This window comes from Buceros rhinoceros, unplaced genomic scaffold (genome assembly GCF_000710305.1).
Source record: "Buceros rhinoceros silvestris isolate BGI_N320 unplaced genomic scaffold, ASM71030v1 scaffold405, whole genome shotgun sequence".
In the NCBI taxonomy this organism is placed as follows: Eukaryota; Metazoa; Chordata; class Aves; order Bucerotiformes; family Bucerotidae; genus Buceros; species Buceros rhinoceros.
In genome coordinates this window covers 150,882-176,183 of record NW_010412115.1, presented here as the reverse complement: position 1 = coordinate 176,183, position 25,302 = coordinate 150,882, and the positions used below count along the sequence as shown (strand labels likewise).

At 36.3% G+C, this 25,302-nt stretch overlaps 1 protein-coding gene across 1 annotated transcript in view; it reads right to left on the bottom strand.

Annotated features, from left to right (window-relative positions):
• EPHA6 (EPH receptor A6) overlaps positions 1-25,302 on the bottom strand; it is a gene marked incomplete at its 5' end in the record, with an annotated part of 223,512 nt that overhangs the window by 59,647 nt on the left and 138,563 nt on the right. The window contains one exon of the mRNA XM_010136236.1: positions 765-826. Within this exon, the coding sequence (XP_010134538.1) occupies positions 765-826 (62 nt within the window). The remainder of the gene's footprint in view (positions 1-764; positions 827-25,302) is intronic.

Here is a 25,302-nt window from a genome sequence, read left to right as displayed (position 1 = left end):
CTTTCCTCTTCATCCTGCTATTAACGCATCCCTGAGTCACCATCATCTAGATTTTCATGCAAATATTTTCGCAGTTCCTTGTTGAACATCTCTCCTTTACACCTGGGATACCCTTTCAAACAGATTCACAAACCCACAGCCTCCTTGCTCAACCTCCTGGCCTTACCTACAGCTCCGGCTTTACCATTCTGCAAGATGGCAATGGCAAGGCAGTGGCCTAATAAGGGCTGACATTTAGTTTTTAAGACAAATTTGAGATACTTGACAATCAAGCGACCTTCGGGGGCTAATTAGTGCCAGGAGATGTCACCCATGAACTGTTTTCAAATGTAATTTGTTAAATGCAATAACCGTAAATGATTATAAACCAATTATTGAGTCTATTCTACACTTCACCAAACAAAAAAATCATAACAAAGTATTTTGGAAGGTGATTGAGAAAAATGAACCACTTCCATAAGGCTAGGCATTTGTGCTTCAATTTATCTTTTCCTTCACAAAAACACTATTTGAAATACATTTTGCTAAATAGGGGAACTACTTTTGTAGAAGAAATCAATTATATTCTTATGTTTAAATCTTCTTTTTTTCCAGCCACGCTCTAATGTATCACTGCACCTCAGAAATGTACCCTGGGGAAATGCTTCTATTCCTCACTAAAAATTCATGAATAACATAATGTAGAAATTAATTTATGATAAATGATTTAAAATCTAAACCTAGAAGGTGTCTTATTCAAATGTCATCAGAAAATGGCACCTCACCCGCAGAAAGGAGTCAAGGGATCCATTCTCCATGTATTCAACTACAATCATTACTGGTCTGCCTGCAAAACAGCAAAGAAACACATTAGGATTATAGATGTATTATGGGGCTTTTATAATTCCAGAGTTATGCACAGATTATTCACAGTAGTTACATATGTTACATATTTTCAAAATCCTCAGTTATATCACAAATACAATTCCCTGTGTTATTCTATTTATTTTCTGTATTTTTTTTTCAGTATTGGATTAACTGAATGTGCATTGCTCAAAAGTCAGTGTATTCTCCCCTTAAAAATGATCAAAGAATAGTCTATTTCCAATTAGCAACACTTGCTGTGTAACGTTTTGTAATATATTTGAGTTAAGGCAAAATAAAAATTAATAAACCATGCTCAATAAATTACAATAATTTCAGTGCCATAATTTTCCTCTCAAAGTAAAATGTCAGTGATTTTATTGGGTGTCCGTAGTGGGTCTGTATAATCCAGTGAAACTCTGAATTCATGTTTGTACATATATAAGATACACACAATATTACTCAAATCAAAGTTGTGCTCAACTTCCCTGTATGATTCCAAGGTGGGACCATATCCAAATTGAAGCAGAAAACCACATTACATATATTTCTTAAAAGAATATTCAAATCTGAAGATAAACTTTTAAACTGGACTCTTAACTAAATGCCATTTCACTGGTGATATCCAGGAATAAACTACCACTCCAGAACTGAAGTTTTTTAGAATTGTTAGTAATACAAAGCAGCCATTCTAATACATGACGAACTAATAGAATGAGTAAGTATGTCAGTAAGATCGGGAAGGAAGTAGAAAGTCTTAAACTGGCAACCTTTTCTTTCTCTGAGAATGCCTGTCTCTTCTGGGGTTTGTGGGAAACAGGGAGTGTCTTAAGTCGTGACACCACGAGTCTGCCCATTGCACTTCCTCAGTGCAACACAAGCTGTTCCAATATTTGTCAAATCCAAAGGAGGCTCCTTTCATGATATTTTTTTCCCTGCCCCTCAAATTATGTTTGTGTTTTATTTGGACAAGGGGATGAGAAACAAACGCAGCGTTCAGGGTGAGAAAGCATAGAAGGGAATTATGATCATTCCAGCACAATTGTACATTTCTGTCTATGCTAACTTTCTGTTCAGTTTGGTTAATAGTGGAAGGGTTTATTAAATTGTCCACAATATATAGTAAGCCACCACCAGGTATTTCTCCTGAGCTGTTACAACTAACCTTGAATTTAAGAGTGAACAAGGCGCTTCTCTGTTCATCCCAGCATGTCGACTTGGAGTTCCAGGTACCCTAGTGATGCTCATTCACATGGCTTAGTCTAGTCTTTAGGGAGTTCCTCACAATATGCTCTCATTTCTTCCAATACAATTTGGGTTTTTTTCTGTATGCATCCTCATGTCTAGGTCCTCAAGTAATAAAAGAGTGCTTCATAATGTTGGCACTGTATTATATCTTTTTCTGTGTGAAAATTCTCAGATGTCTTAATAGGCTTTTTGGATAGCCTTTCTGAAGTGAGAAGGAACTACCAGCGGTTTTTGTTTGTTTTTTTTTTTTTTAAATTGGGTGTTTGGTCTCAGCTGAAGATGTGCATCTGCCACCAAATCAATTTATATTCATCTGCATCCATTGGTTATACCCTGGTTTTGCATTATAAGCTTAAATGATACATCTCTTTTAAGCTCTTAGAATCACATCATTTTAAAAATTAATGTTTTCTTTACTTGAGCTTGCTAATGATGAGTAGTTGTACAGCGTACTCTCTTTCGTTTCAAGCACATCATTGACCTAGATTCCCTTATCTTTACCATTTGCTTACTGTCAAAGGGCCGATAGCTCTGTGTGAAAGGAATATCCTATAATCTAGAGAAGTAAACAAAGAGCAGTCTGATGCCAGAGGATCTTACTGTATGTAGGACTCTCTCTCGCAGTAATTTCTAAATTGTTGTCAACAGCATCTTGCGATAAATAGGGATGTAAAGCTGTCTTTCAGATGATATATTTGGTCAGGCATAAGTTACTCAGAAATTTCTCTTTCTGGGTAAATCAAGAACTAAAACACATTTATGGAAGATTTGCATTCGAAGAGAATGACAAATGGAACTACTGAGCTTCAAAACAGTGGTCCTAGTTTCCTGTTAGTAATCTTTTGGTGTCCTGTGTTTCCTGAAAGCTATTTTGTAAGGTTCCCTAGAGGTTCATAGGCTCTCATTACATCTTCTGTGCTCCTTAGAATCATATCCTTTGACTAAAGTTATTTTAACTTATTTTTTGAAAACATTTTTGAATTCTTCTATATTTTCTCACCAAAACCCCCCAGCAAACTGTACTTCATTTTGCTCAGACCAACAGTATGAACTTCTAGGCTAAAGTAACAATGGAGTGTATCTATATGCATTTGTCCGTGAATTTAAAAAAAGAGATTTCAGTATTTTTCACTGGATAACATTTATGAGTTTTTAAAACTGCTCAATGTGTTCCTTTAATGACTTGCAATTATATGGTTTAATATATAACTAGATCTTCCACATGATAGCATATGAATGGCATGATCTGGTAAATACATCAAAACAAGTAGTGTTTGTCTTCAAACAGGTCACTGTATATTGGAAGATCAGCACATCATTCAGTATTCAGGAATTTTGGTGAATAATAAATTTAGTCACTTAGGCTGTATCGATCAATATATTAACTAAATCTCAAATGATCTTGTGTCAAGACACCACAAGAGCTCCATCATTTGATTATCTGAAGCAAGAATCTTAAATCTGGATCCTAACACTAGTTAAATAATCTTTTAGTGTGCCAGCACTTGATAAAAGTCGTCCTATTTTGGCTGCAAGTTTAAAGTATCACTGAAGATATCTATGTATTCCAGTCTGGACTGTGACAGGGAATACAGTGAGACTTTTAGTCAGCATAGTATTTGTCTTTGGAGTTCATTTAGATCAAAAGTGTCTCAGCTATTGTTTCGGTTGCTTCAAAACATAGTAGAAAACTGCTACACAGCAGATTCCAGATGGGTATATTTATCATCAAAGTAGTAACACACAAGTTCTATTCCCAGCAAACGATTATTTTCCAATAATTTTATGGGTTTGCGAAATTCATACAATGATGTCTTAAGCATTTTACAAATGTAAGTACATCAAGTGTCAGGAAGTGTAAGGTAGAACACTTCTGGATTTTAAAGGTGTGGTAGGAAAAACAGGTTCAGAAAATCAAGTGGCCCTCTCCACCTCGTCAGTATAGTTTACCAAACCATGCTGTGTTTGGTTACCAATACACAATGCTGTATTTTCTTCCCTAGATCAGTACCCTATAGAGGCACGTGAGTAATTCCATTGTGCATTTGCATTGTGTAAACAGATTCCCCAGTTCACAAATGATCCAAGGAATGGGACTAGAAGTTGGCTCTGGAGAAGCTGGCTGAGACATGAGGATGAGCAGCTGACTCTGGCACATCCAACGGTAGAATCCAACACTGGGCATCTCAGTCCAGAGACCAAGTCACCAGTCCCAAGGGCAGGCAGTGGGACAGACTGGACTGTGATCTGAGATGCAAAGGATCAGAGGGTGGCAGCCAGCCTAGGGCTTGTGTAGAACAAAAGGTTGGTAAGACAAAAGGCTATTGATGATATTAGTAGATGTTGGATTTCAGCTGCAAAGAGCAGCTATCCTTCATACTGTGGTATGATTTGAGTCCAGAAAAGATTAAGGTCTGTGCTGAACCCTGTGCAAACACAGAATACTGCTTTTGCTTTAAAGAGAACTACAAAATTGACTTTGAAAAATAATACTGGGAGATTTCTAAACTAGCATAATGTTTGCCTCTAGACAAAGAAGAAAAGACTATTACTTAGATTATGAAAATACATGTTGCTCTCATGGTACTAAGAAAGATGAATTCTTCAACCTTAAAACAAGGGCAGGAATGAATAAATTGTGTGGGGAGGGGAGAGAATTCTCTGAGATGGAGAAGGATTCTGATGATTTTATCACAGGGTAGTCTAATGCAATTCTGGAAGGCATTGAATTATTTTCCTATATATATGATTGATTACACATACAAAACATGGACATCTTTACTTGAAGAAACAGGTTTAAGGGCAAAAGCAGTGGGAGGGGATACAGATGGGGGTCAGGAAGGCACTCGGGACTCAGCAGGATGGCACAGGTTGCAGCACAGAGACAGCCATGCCAGTGCTATGTGAGCCTGCTAAGTGAGCACCTGTAAGAGCTCACATGTAGCCCCAGGGAACTTGGTACAGGCAGGAAAAGATGTACCAAAACGCACTCTTGTGACCAATCACAAATCCCCTCTGTGGCATGGGTGCACCTCATCAGATAGATGGACACCCAAACTCTAAAGACTTGAGCAATTCAAGTGAGTGTTTTCACACAAATACAGGCATAGGCACTGGAGAAGTATCTAAAGAAGATCTGGATTAATTTTACAGTCAAGAAGGCACTGAAGAAGGACACTGTAAAAGGTGTCAATTTGGGCTGAGGGCTATAAGATGGAGGTCAAGAGCATCTAGTGGCTAAAACTGCAGATGCTTCTGGAGGAGAGCACAAAACTTCATGTTTGAATTGGGGGAGGACAAAAATATAAAGAACTTTGAAGACGGATTCAGTAATCAAATCAGTCAAACAAAACATTATTGAAGCAGTTTTAGATATCTAGGAGAACGGAGTAGTGAGTACTGCAAGAAAATAGACTTTAAAAGTAGAGGAATAATACAGTGTTCTGAGGCAATAAGTTTTAACCTCACATAGGGATTTTACACACTATGTATATAACATACAGCGTTTGCATCACTTTACTGTAACAAATTTATCATTGTACTACATACTTATGATATGAAAATCTAATTGTATTTAAATGATACATATTGATACCATAGCCACATTTACTGTTTTCATACTTTCTGTGAAACTATAAATATTCCCACCCCAGACATGTGTGTTGGATATTGGATAAAGCAAATTCCCCTCCTTGCACATGGAGTAACTCTGGTTCTGGCAGATCCGTTTCATAATTGCACGACCTCAGAAAGCCTGAATGAACATGTAAGAGCAATACGGGTGCTTGGCATAATGCAGGAAAAGGACATGAATTTCATTACTCAGAACTTAGATGAATCTGTAGAAGGTGCAGAGGTTATTCATTGTTTTGATGAAACTATTACCTGGTGACAAGAGGCTGACTGGTTTTGACAAGGTGGGTTCTCTTTCCTAACAAAGTTCTTCACTGGAATTCTCCCACCCAGCTGTACTGAAATGCCCTTAAAATAAAACCAGCATAAATGACAAACAATCTGTATTGATGTCATGCCACCCCAGAATATGTTACATTTGTCTTTTCCATTGATCAGTCCTGCTTGACTTTTTTTTTTTTAATTTAGCAGAAATGCAGAAAAGAAAAAAAGAAAGCCATATTTGCAGAATAATGCAAAACACCAATTATATTTTAATCTCACATGGTATATATTTTTAGTTCTCTATTTTTTCCCACAGAACAAGATTTTGGTAGTGTGTAATTTGAGTATTTGGTAGAGTGATGAATAAGGAGGAGAATTTGGAGTGTCACATCAATGACAAAATATTCAGCTTGCTGTCTCCTGTTGTCCTTTTAAATAATGCAGCAAAGCCCACTTTAATGTTTCTTTTTTAATGTGAGATTGATCTCCAAAAAGAATACAGTTAGTACATGTTCAATTCTACAGTCCTTATGTATAACGAAATCTTTAATACCCATTGTGAGAATAGATCTGTTGACACAAAGGGTACTTATTCTTCCAATTAAAACAGCAAAGGTTGGAATCTTTTCTCTAGTTCATATAAGAAACCATTTCTCCAACACTTCTGCAGGTCAGAATCCATGTGTTTCAGAAAATCGCCATCTTATCAGGCATATTTTTTCTCCAAGACCATGTTCAGCTTTTGGTTCCCCATAACTTACCTCCTGCTAAAGCTAAAGAGGTTAGACCAACAGAGCAAAACACGCAGGCACTCCCTTAGGGAGTGCTGGGCCTTTCAGCACTTCTCACACTAATTCTGTTCGTTACATATTGCTTCAAATAGGAGTACCGCTTATCATGGCCTGAATTTTTATTTTTTTCCTGCATTAATGCTTTCCTCCCAGATATGGTTCAGAAAAAAAAAAAATTAAGTTTGCATTCATTGGGTTGCTTATCTGTATTATCTCTTTCTGCACATTTATTAGCATTACAAATACAATATGGATGAAGAAAGTTCTGTCTTATTCCTGATGTTTAAGTTTACATGAATATTACATGCAGAAATGAAAAAGAACTACCTTCATCATTAGGGTGAGGTGGCTTGTTAGAAATCTGAAGTACACATGGAAGGAAAAGCTGCCACCTGAACTATTCTAAGTACAACTAATGCATCTCATTTGAGAGACTTACATTATTTTTCAAATAATAACCTATAATGAGATAAATCCATGCTGTGTATGGTGTAAAGAGAAGATGAGGTGAAATGGCGTGGCCAAGGTATAACAAAACAAAGATCTCAACCTGCAAGAAAAAGCTGTGGGAAGCAAGAAGTGTGCACAAAGAAAGCTTTGCATTGCTTTCATGTTCCCCTGATCCTTAGAGGGCTGCGTGCCATCCTGGGCCCTTGAGATAAACTGATGTACCTTAAAAAATAATCTGAATTATGGCAGTTGCCCAACAACTTTCACAAATCGTTACAATAGCTGACGTTACAATTTTGCATCAAAATCTTGGTCATGTACCCTGGAACCCTTCCGTCATCTCCATGCCTTAATAAGGACCACCTTATACTGACTTGAACCAGGCTTTAAGAGATGACAGACTCAAAAGTGAGAACAACGAACAGAGCTCAAGGACTGCATTTTTTACTGTCCTATCTCAATACTAGGTTATATCACCCCGTTTTAAACCAAGAAATCCCAGCATTAAATGTAGCCTCTATCAGTATATGAGCAGGAGGGAGAATGTAGACCAGTTTCTTTGCAAGAATAGGTAATTTGTTAATGACCAGTCACAAAAGATTTGGCCACTCAGTTTTAAATTAATTATGTTCTCAGGAAAAAAAAAGGTAATTTTTCAGTAGAAATGATTCTGGCATAAGATTTATATTGCTTGAAATTTGAGTTAAAACCCTAAAGATTCTAGAACTTTCACTTTAGCATTGAAGAACAATAAATAAAAATCCATGATAAATGACAGATTCTCTTCAGATTCAGTTTAAGAGAGATACTTTTGCTCAGTTAGCTTAACCAGAACAATTAACCTCACTTTTTTTATAACTGAAGTTCAGCATATTTTGCTTAATCTAATGACATTTCACCTTTAAGTGAAACACCTTTTCAGTGTTTGTTCCACTCTACATCCTCTTGTGGAAAGAGCAAGGGATGTTCTTTGGTTCAAAAGTAGTCCACAGAGTCTGACTGCATCAAGGATCACTTGTCCTATTGAGGCAAGAGCATGTAAAGGAATTTAAACAAAATTAAGTCTGTGTATCAGGGGCTTTAGCACTTCATTGATATTCAGTATGACGTGATACATAGCCGGTACTTATGGGACATAAAAAACCAAGCTTTTTAAATCTCTCTTGTGAATTTACCCATCATCATAGGTGCATTGTATTTAGAAGCTGTAAGCTACAACAGAAATTTGAAAATGAGCAAAGTAAATAAAAACTGCACATATAAGGTTACAGCAAAACATGGTTTTGGGCTTTTGTAAGTATAATGACATGGTTAAGATATTATTTTAATCCTGTTGTGAAATATAAGGGCATTTTTTGATTATTCATTACTATACCTCATTGTGATCTTTATGAAATTCTGACATATCTTGCACTTTAGAATATCCTTTATGTATTTTTCCCATTCACTCTTTGAGCACACAAGTTTTATTCTATTTCCATTTGGTCTACATAATATTTAAACTTCTGAGCTATTCAAAACTGATGACCCACCACCTTCTCCTTCATTGTTTATTAGTATCTTGCCGCTTTCTACGAGTGAGAAAGGCATAATTTCTCATTTCAAGAAGTGGAAGCCACATATCAATACTCCTAAAGTTTCTGAAATCCACTAAGGAAGTTTTGGATGTAACATACATGAGTTAAGAAAACAAAACATCATGAGCCAGGGCTTCAATGAATAAATGATGCACTGAACCTAACATTGTGACATTATTGTGATCTCATGGGGTTTTTTTTCTTATTTCTCTTTGCAGGACATCAATACACACATTCTCAAGTTCAACTCTGATTTTGGTCTTGAACAACAGCCAAGTGTTACAATGAAGATGGGTAAAGCAGCGAACTTTAGATGCAGAGGTTTTTAGACAAGCATATACATCTTGAAGAAATATGAAAAATACAGAAATTCATCGACACGTGAAGAAGAAAACCTAAAGCATTCATCTCCCTAACTTAACTCCTGTAAGTGTGAAGACATCTCCTTAGCTAGCAATATATAGATTTTTTTTTCAGAGAAAGAAAAAGGTATTTCAAGGGAAGGAGTAAAATTTTAATAACTGCATTACAAATAGGTGATATGAGTTAATCCAGAATTGTCTCGTCTTCATCAGCTGTATAAGGCACCTGAACAGGCTTGTTAAATACCAGTGTGTAAAATCCAGGGGTAGGCAGATTATTTCCCATACACTCTATTTGGGCCTGGGAATGGTACTTCAGCAAGTTGACTCTGGTAAAGAGTCAAACATTGGCTTCCTACATACAACAGACTAAAAAACCCAAATCATTATTCAAGTTAACTATTCCCTCTGTCTCCTACCTCACAAAAAGTCAAACAATTCTGAATTTGCCTTCAGATCCATAGTCACTGCTAGGCTAAAAAGAGAGTTCAGATTTTTTTTCATTTAATCTTGAAACAAAGAGTAACTGTGTGTGGCTTATTTACAATATGTTTCTCTGTGTATCCGTCAGGCTCCTCCTGCTCTCCTTTTCCTATCTTTCTGCTCCTGTTAGTAATGAACCACAATTTGTTTCAATTCACATGCTTGTTACAATAAGTTACCACATTTTCTGTAGTCAGATTTTAAAAAATATGCAATGGTAGAGTATATTACGTAAAATTCACCATATATGCAAATAAACTTTACTGAACTTCTAGGGCTAAAATGTTTGAAATTGTTTACGATGACCATCTGAGCATGAAATGAGCTATTTAGCAAGGGTGAGGGAGGTGAAGACCAGCTTTAGAAAGGAAGTGAAGACCTCCTTTTATCATGTCCCAAACTGCGAGCTCACTCCTAGTTCTACAGTTCAAGCTAAACCCTAATGGACTAGCACAAAAAGAGGTTTTTCTCACTATTCATGTTACTAACTCTTCATCCATATTTTAGTTCCAAAGTACTTCCTGCCTGCCTAATGGAAAAGTCCATACACATCTGGATGTCTATCCTCAGAAAGTACACACCATTATGTATTAGCTGGAGGGTTTATAGGCTATACATGGCAGTGAAATAGCACTGAAGCTGGAAGGAATAAACTGGAAGAGCCATTTGGCTCAGATATCCTAGAAAATGCACATGCAATAAAAGATTCAATTTGTTAGTCCCCAAGAAAGCATTAGCAATTTTAATTTAAAAACAAAAGCAGCAGTTTAGGTGCTGGAATTTAGAGTAGGGGAAAAATACATTAACTGAAAAAAAAAAAACCAGAAGTTACTTTTCTGATTATTGGAGTACTATAATTATAGTTGAGTTTCACTATGAATTCACTATTGCTCCTTGTTGGTTCTTGTTGAGTAATTCTGTTCAATAAGGGTCTGTCAATACAATTTGCTTTCACTTGTCAGCTTATACAATATCAAGAATAATGGGCTCACTCAGGTGCACTTGGTAATTGTAATAAAATATTAATTTGGGGAAAAACAAAACTGGTAATCATCTGTATTACTATTCTACAGTTATGTCTCAGTTTTTTGAGAATAAATGTGAACATTACAACATAAGTTAGACAAACAGTCACAGACAACCAGGATAGACAACCTGAATATCCTCTGGATAATATACTTTATGTGGAGTAGTCCTATCATTATCTAGTCCAAGACAGCAGTAAGCAAACTGTCCTGTATCACTTCTAATATTCTGGAAAGTAAGTGCATCCTCATTTCTTGCATATAGTATATTTTTTGAGGTTCACAGAAGTAGATTGTTTTATCAAGCCTAATTTATTTTCTTTCATTTTCCTAAAATGTAAAAGAACTGGATAATTAACATTTGTGAAATAAGTGGTAGGAAATCATTGATGCTCATACTTAATTAAAAAAGTCCCATCAAGATACTTTCACAGAAGCTTCAGAGAGGTGCTCTGTGAATGAAATAGGGGGCAATGATCTAGCTGCTGACTACATGGGGAGACCAGAGAATTCACAAGCAAATTGCAGCACTGATGCTCATGGAAAGGTGTATATGGAAAGAATAATTTTGATATCTTTTTCCCCCTCTCCTGCTAATGTAGTTTGAATGCTGAACAGTATGAAGAGGTCTGGGAGGTTTGCTTAACAGGAAATTTTCTGTAGTTTCTCATAGCCTGACATCCATCTCTAGTTGTTCTTGTCAACAGAAAAAAACCAGCAAAGGAGTTTAGCTTAAAAGAAACTGTAGGAACAGTATTTGCTTTCCCTCCCTTCCTTTCCAACTCAGCAAGCTTAACAGTCTGTCAGACACTCTGCAAAGACAGCAGCATACCAGGCAGGCAATATGGGTATGCATTTACATAACAAACCCTTGACATATGGCTGCAATCAAGAGCTGCAAACGCACAGCAAGAGTAATAAGCTAAGAATTTCCCCCAAATGGGGCAAACACCACTGTACCTAGTTTGGAAGAGCTAGAATTGGAAGCAATAGATGCTGCACTGGCAATTTAGTTATTCGGTTTTTCACAATGTGTGTACATGTGTGTATGTTTGTTTGTGCAGTTATGAAGGAAGGGGTGAGCTTCTACAGCTCGTGCCAGTGTAAGTATGACGAGGAGTATAAACATCTATCTGGTTTAAGAATTCTATTTAATATATGCAAGAATATCACCTGGGAAACAGTACTGGGAAACAGTGAATTCATCTGTCATTATAGACCTACATCACCTAAGTCATGTGAATTTGTACTGCTCACAGGTGAGATAGATAACTAGAAACTGAGTGATTTGTGACACAAATGATAGCTAAATCAGAAAGAAGCTATCCTCTGAAAATGGGCTTCTTTTTGCAAAAATCTAGGATAGATATTTGGAGGCCCGATGATAGCTTTGCTTCGAGTGAAATGGTTGTATAGTGGTGACAGATTTTTGATGTAACTGTTAAAAATAAGCACTATTGCATTAGCATAGTTATGTGTAGGCTTAAAAAGCAGCAATGTTTGAGGCAATCTCTTTATGCAGAAAGATGTAATGCTCCATGCCAGTAGTGTAAATTAATCTTTAATTTGGCTAAATGAGGATACCTTTTGCATAAGTGAACCTCTCTGCACAGTGCAGAAGCGGACAACAAATTACACAAACTGAACATTGTCTGTCAGTGCAATGGTAAAAGAAATACAGTCCCCCAGCCGTTGAGTGAAAAGTAGAAAGGGAAAAGAGGAAACCAACAGCTACATTGCCCTGCCAAGCTGTTTTCCAGATTCTTATTGATAGCAGGCTTTCTAGTTTAGTGTTTCACTTAAAACATCTGTGGGGGATTTTATAGAAAGAAGATGTAAAAGCATTTTGTTTTTAGAAAGGAATAAATTTTCTGACTATTTGGAAGTAAATCTGCCACTTAGCTTGAGTTAAAAGTTTTAGTAAATAAAACGCATCTCGTTATCTTTGTTCCTGATGACCCTAATAGCAGAATAATGCAGGCACTTTAAGCCTTGCATGTAGTTATTCACTAAAATCTTACCCATAAGCTCTATGTGAAGCAATTAGGTTATAACTGAACAAAGTCATTAAACGTTAAGTACTTCTGTTAGGCTTATGAAAGCCACTGTCCTATATGAACCCAAAATCTCAGATAACGGAGGTGAGGTCAAAGGCAGCAATTGAGCATGCTTCCCTCCAGTCCCAATATACACGCAGCAACCCTCTCACTCTCAACGGGAGAGGGCGAGCCTCAGAGACAGCATCAAGACTGCAATGGGCAGTTGATTTTGCCCATCTATTGCTGTTCTAAGAGCCAGAGGCTGTCATGATAACACATGACTGCTTAAATACCTTCTCAGAGCATTGTTGCTTTGGTAAGGTAATACTCAGAAAAAAGGCTGGGTGTCTAGTACAGCGTTTTTTTGACACAGGAACAAAGGGTAAAGCCCTTTGCTGTACTAAAGTTATTAAGGATTAACTAAAGTTATTAAGGATTCAAGGTTGAACTTATAATTTCCACTGAATCATGCACAGTAAAAGATTCAGCTCTGAGTCTCTCACATTCCAGGTCAGTACTCCCTTCAATAGATTTTTTTTTTTTTTTTTTTAGCAAAAATGCAGTAAATTTGTGGGCTTTTTGCTCATATGCACGGTAAAGCTGGTTTTAGCAATTTAGAAAATTATCATGAAACGGAAAAGGCATCCTCTGGTCATCTCTGTAACAGAGAGGCAATTCAGAATTAGGGTTGTGCTTAATGTAAATATAGATATGATTGAGTAAAATAGGAAGTGTTAAATAGCAGTGGTGCAGAAAAGATTGTTAGGGCGCATTTGTTAGAAGCAATTTCTGGCTTATACTGAGGAGTCTCCAGTCCCCCACACGTACTCTTACTCAAAGGAACATATCTTGTCCCTTGGATTCATCACCCTTCCTCACTGGCTTTCAACAACCTAACCACCCTCACTTTCCAGAAGGTGGGCAGTCCCTCCTGTTCGGGAGAGTGTAGGGTTGCTGCTTGGCTCATTTTTTTTTTTGCTGTTGACACGATGAAATACTAACATTTATTTCCATTACCGTGCTAGTCTATATGTTACACATCACATAGCCACAATTCCAATTTTTCGCTATTTTGAATATTTCATCAGATATTGAATCAGAATTCTTAGTAAAAGACACTTGATAGTAAGAAATGATGAAATAGTTTTATTATACAAACCACATTAAAGAGTTTTGATTTAAGTCCGAAAAATGTGAGAAAAAGTTTTACAAGCACTCAGATAACAACAGTCCTTAGTACCTTACAAAATAAACTTGTGGGTAGGTTTGTGGTCGAGAAGCCATTTCACGAGTGCAATTAAGCCATTTGTAAGCTAATAGAATAAGTATCATGCTGTACATAACTTTGTTTCAAAACAAAGTATTTTATGAAGCCTAGAGTATTTCCTCTTCCACAGAATTGTTTGGTTACCTCTCGTCATGACGCCTAAGGGCGATTAAACATCCTGAGATATCCCAAGGAGAAAAAAATATGGGAAGTATCTTACAAAAGACACCTGAACAATCATAAGACATCAAAGTTGCTGTGAAGCTTTTATTCAAAGAAAGAAAGTAAACAAAGAAATAATACCACTCAGAAAAAGGGAAAAATAAGAATAACCTTGTATTAATAAGGCTTATGATCATTGCATTAGATAAAATGGGGCATAGAAAAGTAGAACAGTTTCTTTTGCATAGCAAATCAAACATTATGCAATTTTTCAATTTTCTCCCTACTTTTACCGTAAGACATTTTTCTACTTTAAGAAAAACTGCAAGTAATATTATAGGTAAGGTGTTCTGAAAGGATATAAGTGTGATATTAGCCCACGTACAGACTAATTTTACACAGAAATACTAGGAACAGAACTGAACTTTGGTCCAGTTTTACCTATAATTAAGATACAAGTATTTATTCTTCATTTATTAGCTTTGGTGGAAGATGGTGTTTGATGGTGAATGGATAACGCATATAGCCTTTCTGGGAAAGGAAGCCTCTAACCTGTCCTTCTTTCCTCTTTCAGCCCAGTATCTGACAGCAGCCTGCTCACCTGGACTGGCCTACAGTCAACCTTACACCAACCCTCTGGGGTTCCTCGTACTAGCATACAGCTGTGTCTCTGCTGGGGACCTTCCCAGAGGCGGTGCAGAATACTGTTCTGGCAGCACAAGAAATGGGGTTTTCTCACTCTTTTTAAGAGAATTATAGTACTTCAAACTATGATAAAAATTTTAAAAAGTTAAGGTGGTTTTCATGAGATGCAAGTTGCAACTACAGAAGCATACAAAGGATTTATACACTAAATAAATACATAATTAAATTTCCCCTTTCCAAATTTGTTCTGATTCCATGTTTTAGAAAGGAAGAACAAATTTTTAGGTATGAGTCACAAAGTCATATAAAATCTGAGATTTTATAGAGACATTCTTAAAGTTATGTTCCATGGTGCACATGGGCATGCTTCATGAAGTGTATGATCCAGGCCTTCTCTTCTATTTAGGTTGACCACTTTATTACGATATTTAGGTTCCCCTCACAATTTGTCCTATACATTGATTCAGGAAAATGGCTCTTTCTTGAAATGAAATTTATCTTTTCCATTTCCTTTCAGTACAGCTTTTAATTAGAAGGGATAGCTAGTCCTTCTCTCACCAATACTGAATTTTGTTTCCCTAAGGTGTGTGGAGAGATGGGACAAGAGGTGAAGGGAAAAAATGATGTGGGGGAATAGGCTGGAATACCTACCAGAGGAAATGCTGGGGGGTAAAGATCCACCCCCTGACACTGGATGAGAGGCCAGGATGCTATTTAAAAATCCCGCCCTCAGGAATCTCGAAAGAGACTTCACCCCAATGGTCGGAAAGGATCCTTTTAAAGAGATAAAAATTACCATTAATCAAATGACTTATTCTTTGGCTGATAAAAAATGTTGACTGTTTAAAGAAAGAATAACCAAATCTCTGCAGAGTTAACAGTGGTTTCAGTGCAACAGATTTTATAAAACAGTTAAAATTCTTCATTTGCTTTTTAATCAAGTCATACAATACACAGCTTTAACCGTAAAGAGGTTGTTTTCTGCATCCTTTGCAAACAGAGACTTGCATCACTTCTAGGAGGAATGGGAAAATTTGGTATTTTAAAGGCAAATTATACCTATTGGATATTCATAATGCATTCCAAATGACTCGACCATAGAGGCATTTTACAGTTTTATATACAAATCAAACAGAGACCACTAGAGGTGAAGCTATACCAGCAAAGCTGTGTTTTATACTAATATTTTAAAGCCACCTGACAGACCACTTGATGAAAGCCACATTGGGCAAGGGGAGAAGGGGCACCAGAATTTGCAGTTACATTACTGAGTTCTGTGTCAGGGCAGCTACATCAGTCAGAGCTTCTATCACATTTCCCAACACCTGACAATATACTGATGCAGGCAAAAACCAGGAGCATAGATGTGACCCTTTTCTGCTTTGTTCTCACTAGAAGCTTAACACATTTAATGCTTTCAATTTAATAAACTTTATATTCTTCTCATTGCCTAAATGTACAGTTTTATATCTGGAAATGAGGATTATCTCATCCACCTCTTTTAAAGTAAGTACTTGTGACATATCTATTATAGATAAATAAGGACTCTATCATTTGATCCACTGTTTCAGCTTTCAGCATATGTACAGAGAACTAGAGACATCATTTCAGCTAGCTTGTGAACGCAAGCATCAAAGATAGATCTGAAATGACAACTCTACACATCTTGCTTAAAAGCACAGAGTTGAGATTCTTCAACCTTGCAATAAATTTAAATTGACAGTCAGAATAGTTCATGTATTTTAGCAAGTACATCAAGCAAGCATCCATCCAAAATTTAGGCAATCTTGCAGGTAATTCATAGACGTTCTTTTAAGAGATAGAAAGCATCTTAATATTTATATACGATGAGAAAAACAAATGGCCCTCTTAAATTTATGCAACAGTTGGAATTTTTTTTTAAACTAGTAAAAATATAATGAGGAATATTTAGCCTCGAAACACATATATGTATTTATTTGTTGAACTTAAAGTAGTTTAAGGGGGCTTTGAATTTTTCTCTAATTTTCAAGCAAGAGTTCTATTGCTTCTCCTCAATACACTTGCCCTCTAAATGTCTTATTAGACCTCCTGAGGTCTGTGGAAAAAGAATTAATTTAATTAGTGCTCTGGACGCAGGTTTTTTATATCTGATGACTAAGGATAAGGCATAGATATTTACCCTCTGGTAACTCCAGAAAAATCTTTGGTGCTCTTGTAAAAGTGTTTCCAAATTCCATGGCTTTAGTTTTAAAATATTTTCAGAAGTGATCATGGATAGAAAGTTCAGAATATAATACACAGAAATTCAATTTTAGAAGGGACAATTGTTCCATTAACTCCAAGATGTTTGGTACTAAACAGCATCTTAAAACATGAAGGCTAAATAACAAACATATGAAGACTTCCCAAATAAAACTTCACTTCTCTGTTTCAGAATGTGAATTAGACCAACCATAAAGTACACCCACTGTGAGTCACATGCCATAGGTACAGGCCTTTAGAAAAGCCAAACAGCTTGAGCTTCACCATTGGCCTTTTCCTACATTAAAATGGTGTTAAATGGCCAGTAACTCATGTTTCCTAGCAGTCTTACAATAAGTTACTTTGTTATAGAAAGCAATGAAGACAAAAACCAAATTTATTTCACTTATTGTATGTATTCAGAAATAAAAACAAGGAGCGGCAAATTTTGCAGCAATTCAATCTGTAAATACTAAAAAGAGAGCTAAAGGGCTAAAATCATTGAGGTTTTATAAGCAGCAAATAACTAAAAGAATACATACATATAATGCTTTTCTCACATTTAGAAGTTAGGATTTGATTGTTTAAGCATAGTAAATGCTTTGTGTCATTGGAGATGCTCTAGAAAATCTGAGACATTTACATTTGAGTGATAGATTCGACAAGATCTGCAGGAAATTTGAACTCTTTGAAAGGGGCAGTAAGAGGCAAAGCAGCAGTCGGGTATCTAAGAGTCAGCACCTAGTGTCATTTCAGGCAACTGAATCCCATCCATATAGTCCACTGTCACCTCAAAAATGCGTCTGATTAAGTTACAAGAACAAGACTTCATTATGTCTTTTCCAGAAGTCCACAAATATCCTCTGAAAAGCATAAGGATGGTAACATTTGGTAGTATCACCTGCACAGTGTGAATAGAGTTTGAGACTCTGTTACATAACTATGTAAGTGGGAGTCAGTTATCATCATAGGTAGTTGGGCAAGAAAATTAATTCTCATCAGTCCCATCACTCTCCACCAGAAAGACAGAGGTTTGATAAGAGCTTGAGCATTTACAGCAATTCAGAAGCTTACTTAAATTTTTACTTGTTTGCATAAACATTCATGAAATATTTGAAAGAAAATCTGCAACAAAAAATTGTGTTCAAGACACAAGGGGAGAAAGCTCTCTGCTAATGCAACAAAGAAGGAAGGTGAGAGCATGATATTAAAGAGAAACCGCCAGCTTCTCAGAAATGTTAGAAACTTCTGTGTGGAAATCAGTGAAAGAATTGGATTTCCTTCTATCTAGAATTTTTTTTTTTTTTTAAATTGGACAATAAAGACGTCATCTTAATTTTTTTCCAAATTGAAATCATGGCTAGGTAAAGAAAAAGTCCAGCAAAAATGTGCTGACTGCTTTATATCCTGCTGGTTTGTGCTCCAAATTGCAAAAGCAGTATTTGTTTTTTAGAGGTGTATTCTAGAATTAGAACTCTTAATACTTAATTTAAACAATCTCTTTAAAGCAACCACACTGGACACTTTCAAGATGCTAGGATGTTATTTCTTCAGTTAACCAACTTTCCCGAGAAATGACATTCTGACAGTGCACATCATACAGAAACTAGTGCTTTGCACCTGTTATTTTGTGTAAAATTAACACTATTGTTTGCAGCCCGTGAAGTTGCATTAATGGGAAGAGCTTTTAGTCTTACTGGTTCTAAACTGGGAAAAGGAGACATGAATATTAAGCCATGGTTCCTCAGTGCCATGAAATATAGCTGTTATTTAACATCTTGCAGGCATGGCTGCACTAACAAAAACCCCCTACCTCTCCCCGCTCCGTAGCTATATGCTACGAACATTGTGCCACCTTGACATGGGAAACCACATTAGTTGCAGGTGCTACTTGGAAAAGTGCATTGAAACAATAAAATTTTATAGCAATACTTTGAATAGCTGACAGTTAATGAAGTATACACCATTTACTGAGTCCTGTGATAACTCAGCGTAAATTCTTCTGCTTCACAGTTATTACAGCTAAGTGCCTGCACTCAGAGGCAGCGAGGGAGTGCTGAATCAATTAGCCTGCCTTCCACCTTCACGTGTTGTTCCAGGGGGAGTATCGTCCCACAAATTGTAGTATTTGATAGGGAAATCACTGGTATAGCATCCTAAACTGGCATGGTTTTAGTAGCATATTATCACACAGAGAAGGGCAAGATAGATATCTGGGTAAAGGAAACGTTTAGTTCAGCTCCAGAACACATACAGTAATTCGCACATATTTATTAGCACTCGCATCACAACATCATGACTTATCTTTAGCTTGTCCCCAATTATGAGTATTACTTACGAAAACTAAATGGATTTTCTGAATATTTGTAATCGAGTTGTTTACCTTCAATCAGAATACACTTTAGGAATAGCTCTCTAGGAAATTGAAGAAACTGCATCATATATTTCTCCTTAATAGTCTTAAAAATGGAATAACAGATGCTTAACATTTCTCTTTTTGCTATATCAGAGCAATTGTGTGTGTGCTTGAAAATTTTATTTTAAAGGAAAAGGTCATTTTCCCCGTGTTATTCTGTGTAAGAAAGTTTCTCTCTCAGAAAGGGCTGAAGGGTAACATCCTACTTCAAAACATTCCCAGCAGGACTGCCCTTTTTCAGAAGTCAGCTGCCATTATTCTCAATAGGACTGAAATTGTATCTTGCCCACAGTTAGGTGATTATTCTGAGAAGCGTAGCAGTCTTCCAAAGTATCCTCCTAAAGTAGACCACTGGATGGAAACAATAGGATGTAGGAGCCTCTTGCAAGAAGATGCTGTAACCAAGATACCTGTGGTGCAGATGTGCCCTAAGAGCAACAGAACATAACACACATATAGAGGACATCTCTAAGAAATTCAGGGAGCAGAAGATTGCACCTTTGTTGATGAATCAGTTTCAGTTAAGAACAATGGCAAAACTTACTAAAATTCCCGCAGAGCTCTTTTCAAAAGGTTTGGATCAGATATACTTCTTAGAAAACAGTACAGGAGAGGTGAACACTAGAAATACACATTTCTAGAAGAAAGAAATATGTGTATGGAGATATATGTGCTTTGTACAAAATAAAAGTGAAAGCAAAAAGGGGGATGAAAGGACTGTGAAAGAACTTATCACAGAGATTTGGATATATAATGACCTACCTTGAACTGGCCTAGCTGTGAAAAAACGACTGTACACTCAGTAAATCTGTATATTCTGGCTGGCTTGTAACTTTTTTCTTTAAAAAAGAGTTTTAATAATTTCAGTAGAAAAGCAAGGAAATACAAAATGAACATGCTTTATGATGTTTAGAAAAAAAAAAGATTATAAAGACTAGAATAGTTTTTATTACTGTGCTATTCTAAGACTGTGTTGTGATTCTGAAGTGCCTGATCTGAGTTTTTAATATTCAGCAACAACCTGCATTTAAAGTATAAAGAATTACTGTAAAGATTTTTTAACTCTTGTTGTTTAGTCATATGTAGTATTTAAATAAGAATGTGATTTTCCATAAAAAACCCCAGACTTAAGGTTTAACCAGCCATCTACAGGGACATACACTGATTTACTTCGGTGAACTTCAGTTTGTACTTGGAGTGTGTAATATGAAATGTATAAGGCAGCTTTAATGTTAACCCTTCTTCCTTTTCTGCCTCTGCCAGTAGGCTAAGGGAGACTTAGTGTTGCCTTCGTTTGATCTTTGTGGGGACAGAGGCACTGCCATGACACAAGCATTGCTGGAGCTGTGATAGCCTTGTGGAAATAGACAGAGCCAGAGGTTTGTCTCTTTTAGTGTCCTAGCAATACTTTTGAGAAGAGCAGGTAAGTTTTCCAGCACCCAGGCTCAATAAAAGGATCTGAAGAAGGGTTTCTGTGTCTGAAAACATTTCTGTTTTCTTCTCCAGTGACAATAAGTAATAATAACAACACAAAAGGACCTGTTTTCTACAAACGCTCCTTTGCTTATTTTCACTGTGAGGTTTTTGCATGATAGCACAATGAGCAGTTCAGGTATCTGGATTATTTATTTCTATGCTTTTGGGGGTTTACATTTAAGTTTGATTTAACCAATCCTGATTTTCCTTAATTTTATTGGTTTGGGAATAATAAAGCATACACATGTTTGGGCCTAATTTCTGAGAAGACCACTATAACCTAGTTCTTGGTGAAGATATTTTAAAGGTCTTGCTTTTCTACATCAAGTCTCCTGCTCTCTGCTCCACACTTAAATTTACAGGATCTGTCTGAAAACATGAAGAAAATAAACACTTGGTAGTGTAAAGCTGAATTTAACCCTGAGACCCTTTTGAAGGACAATGCTTTCCTACGAGCCTGAAGTGCTGGAGTTCTCTTATTTCTTGGTTGGTGGATGGGAATAAATCCAGATTTAGCATTATTTACAAAGAATGAGACTATTTTAGAAAATCCCAATCATAGCAAGTTTTTTGCTTTACCTACAACTTCTCTGGGAGAAAAAGCAAATGCTGAAAAAAGCTTAAAATTCCTAAGGAGGAACTGATGGAAGTTACAGAATGCTTGGGTAGAATATTAACATCTAATTTAATTTCCCTTGCTGGTTCTAGTTAAATAGGCAATTTGGGGGGAAAAGAAGAGGGAATTGCTTGAAAAGAGTTCTACAAACATTATAGCCACTTTTGTGATGTGTTAAATGTCAGCGCACACCGAAGTTCTGGTTGCTGAGAAGACTGGTGTGACAACATTAATATGATTAAGACTTTTAATGGCAATAACAACTGTTGTGTTGAATCATCCTTGCGGTCTTAATGGAATTGTAATTGGAAATACTGTGCTTCTGTTATGGGATAAAACAATCTATGTATATTTCCACTGTCTATTAAATAAGTATTTTTCAGTCAGTGATTAAACCGAAAATAGCTTTAGCACAGCACTAAACAAGAACTCTGAAATCTTTCTGTATTTATAGTGAGGTATGAAAGTCAGAATGCTGTTCCAAGTTGTGTATGCTTGAATTTCAAGATCACACATGTATCATCAAATTAGCAGGAAAAAAATGCTTTAAAATTACAGTTTTCATGATAGAAAACCCAATGTCTGCAATAGTAGCCAAAGCCTTTGGGTTTCATTTTGTACACATAAGGATTTTGGGGAAATATTATTCCATTAATAATTAGCAATATGAATTTCATTTCAGTCATCTTTTGATCATTCAGTTCTGTGGAATTCTCCATCCTTTAAGACAGGAACCCTCAATGTGAGATGTTGATGGGATCTTATAAATGGGATGATAAAGAAGTTCCAGGGGCTTTTAAATTTTCAGATGTCCTTTTTCATGTTTTTTCCGTAACAAGAGAGATAATAGGTTTTGATTTTGTATGTAAAGTTTAAACATTGCAGTTAGTTTCAATTTAATGAGTGAAGTAGCTTTTCATGGGTGACATCTGAAGATGGATGTATTCATGTAGCCTGCTGTACATTCAGTTCTGCAATTAAAGCTGATTATCTACTCTTTTAGCTTTACTAGCTTGAAACAGTACGAACAAGGAGTCAAAGATAAACGCTTTCCATTTTTAGACAGTAATTAGTATCACTGAAAAAAGCTCATTGTTTTCAGTTAAGAAAAACACTTGGAGCCAAAGTTATGAAGAGTCAATTGACAAAAAATATTTTTTTGTTAAACAAATGTAGAGTATAAATTGAGAGTGAGAATTCCTTTCACTATTCACATTCATACCATTCACAATTCACATTTCACTAATATCAATGAAACTAAATACAAAGTACCAAGGTTTGACTTTCTTCTTGGTTACACATACCAAGTGATTCCCTCAAATAACTGATGAGAAGATTAGAAGTAGGGTGATCACCACCGTTATCATTATTGTGACCTCAGATGAACTCTTTGATTGGAAATCTGTTAACTATGGTTTATGTTTACAGATACACATGCTACGTAAAAAACCCTCTATGCCTAGGCTTAATGAAGGTGTCTCAGCCCATGCCTGATAACCCATGTTAGAAGCCAGGTTGTAGGCAGCAACCTGATGGGCTGTGGCATATGTACAAGCATTTTGCTTCCTTTTTTGGAAGATGCTACTGACCAAAGAGAATTAGCTGTGCTTGTTAATCATCTCTCTGTGGATATCGGTGTATTCAGAGGATTTTCTCTTAAGCTCAAAGAGAGGTAAAACCTCTCTCACCTGATTTTCCTTGTCTTAGTTTTCGCAACAGTGATTCTGGCAAGATGAATGTTGGGTAGTCAGTGCTTACATAGGCCACGAGCTCACATTTTTCAATGCTTATAAAGGCATTGATTTAAAATTGGAAGTAAGTTGCCAATCTTATCTAAAACAGTAGAACACTGTTTGTATGCTGAAGAATGTACTCAACTACAGCTGAGAGGAAATAAACAGAAAGAATGGAGGCTCATTTCCAAAGTGGGGAAGTTATTAGCAGTCTAGGGAGAAATTAACAAGTTTTTGTTGATTCAGGAAGAAAGGAAATTAATTATTTGAATACTAGCAACAACATTCATTTCAGATTTCTACTGCTATGTACTATTCTGTACTATACGTCTCTAGATGAAATATTGAAAGGAAGTAATTATCAGCTAAACTTACTTACTTCCGAATTTTATTCAGTAGAAATTACCTTGTTAAAGTTTAGTAGAAAAATGACAAAGTTACCAATTGATGTATAGTCATGAATCTATTCTGGAATGTCAGACTGAATACATTTGCCTGTTAAAATCTGTTTACAGGATTGTCATTAGTGTTTTGCACTTATATTAAGAACATACTTAAACTGAATGTTCTGTAAACTCACACCATCTAATTGTGGCATTTAAAAAATATTTTTTTTCCACATTGCTTCTTTCAATTGTGTCCCCCTGAACAGTTTTATCATCTAATCTTGATTTATAAGCAGTGCCAAGGCTACGCTTATCTGTGAAGAACTGGAGATGTAAGAAGCAGAAGAAAACTGTTTTCCCAACCAAAACTTCAAGAGTCCAGAATGGATCTCATCCATTTGCATTCAAATTATTTATTCATCTGGAATAAACAGTAAACTATGTATGTATTAAGAATCAGAAAGATAATTATAGTCTGTGAAATAGAGGAAGACTCACAGTAGAGAGGCAGTAAAGAAAGGAATTTAGAGATCAGAAATATACAAACAACATAGTGATGGGCTGAGTTAATAGATTCTGAATAAACAGTTTACAGATGAAAACTATTAAAATGATGGCATTATTTTGAGAGGATGTTGATGATAGTGCTAGAAGAATGGTGGAAGGAGAAACAATTTATCTGCCTTGGCTGGAACCGAAATACTAAGTGAGATCAGGAAGCCAAATGAGTGGGTGCGTGCGTGTTCACTGCAAACCTCTGTTGTTAAAGTTCTCACTTGCTCTCTAGAGCAGAACACAGAAAACACATGGCACTTTTCAACAGATGATAACTCTAAGAAATCTGAACAGATTTTCATTGCATAATATGACTGTTCTGCCTCCAAATTTCAAAGATTTCTCGTTAATGACTGAAACTGGTTACTTTCAACAGTTTTTACTTCTGTACACTGGAAAACTAATCTGTAGGTGGGAAGCATGTCACAACTGACAATATTCCATACTTTGATTCCTGTGTGAGGTCAAGGTGTCTGGTTTGCGATAGAGAGAAACTCTTCCTTACTCAGAGAAACCTATTGCAGTTTGCTAAAACATACCGGTATTTCTGCCTTCTCAAGAAGTTCCTTTCTTTCCTCTTCTGCTCTCTTTCTGTCCCATCTGAAGCATTAAAACTGTAGTTGTTTATAGTAATCCTTTCATTAGAGAGAAGATGATGTAAATAATGCAAGGTCACATCAAATTCTCATGTTTCCATAAAATACAATATCAGATCATTTTATATGAGAAAATTAGCAATCCATACTTTCATTCTTCTTGTTCTGAATCTGCTGTTAAAGATATCTCAAGCTTGTTGCCTTCCACCAGAAATTTAGGTATGAGCCTTTAAGCTGTAGTAAAGACCACAATACAACCTCTTGAGGCAGAGGTTTATATGACAGACCATGTGTGACATCTGGACAATCACTACCATAACTACCTGATGACCCAGCAGTTTCCCAGAGCTGATGGTCTTTCTATTTTGGGGTGACAGGAGATTGATCACAAGCTCTTTTTTACTCTATTTCAGGTAAATCTATGGGCCGTAACTTGTCCTCACATATTAACCTGTACCACAATGCTGGCATTCCCCCTTCAACTAATTACTGATGTTGGTCTTGCATGTTCT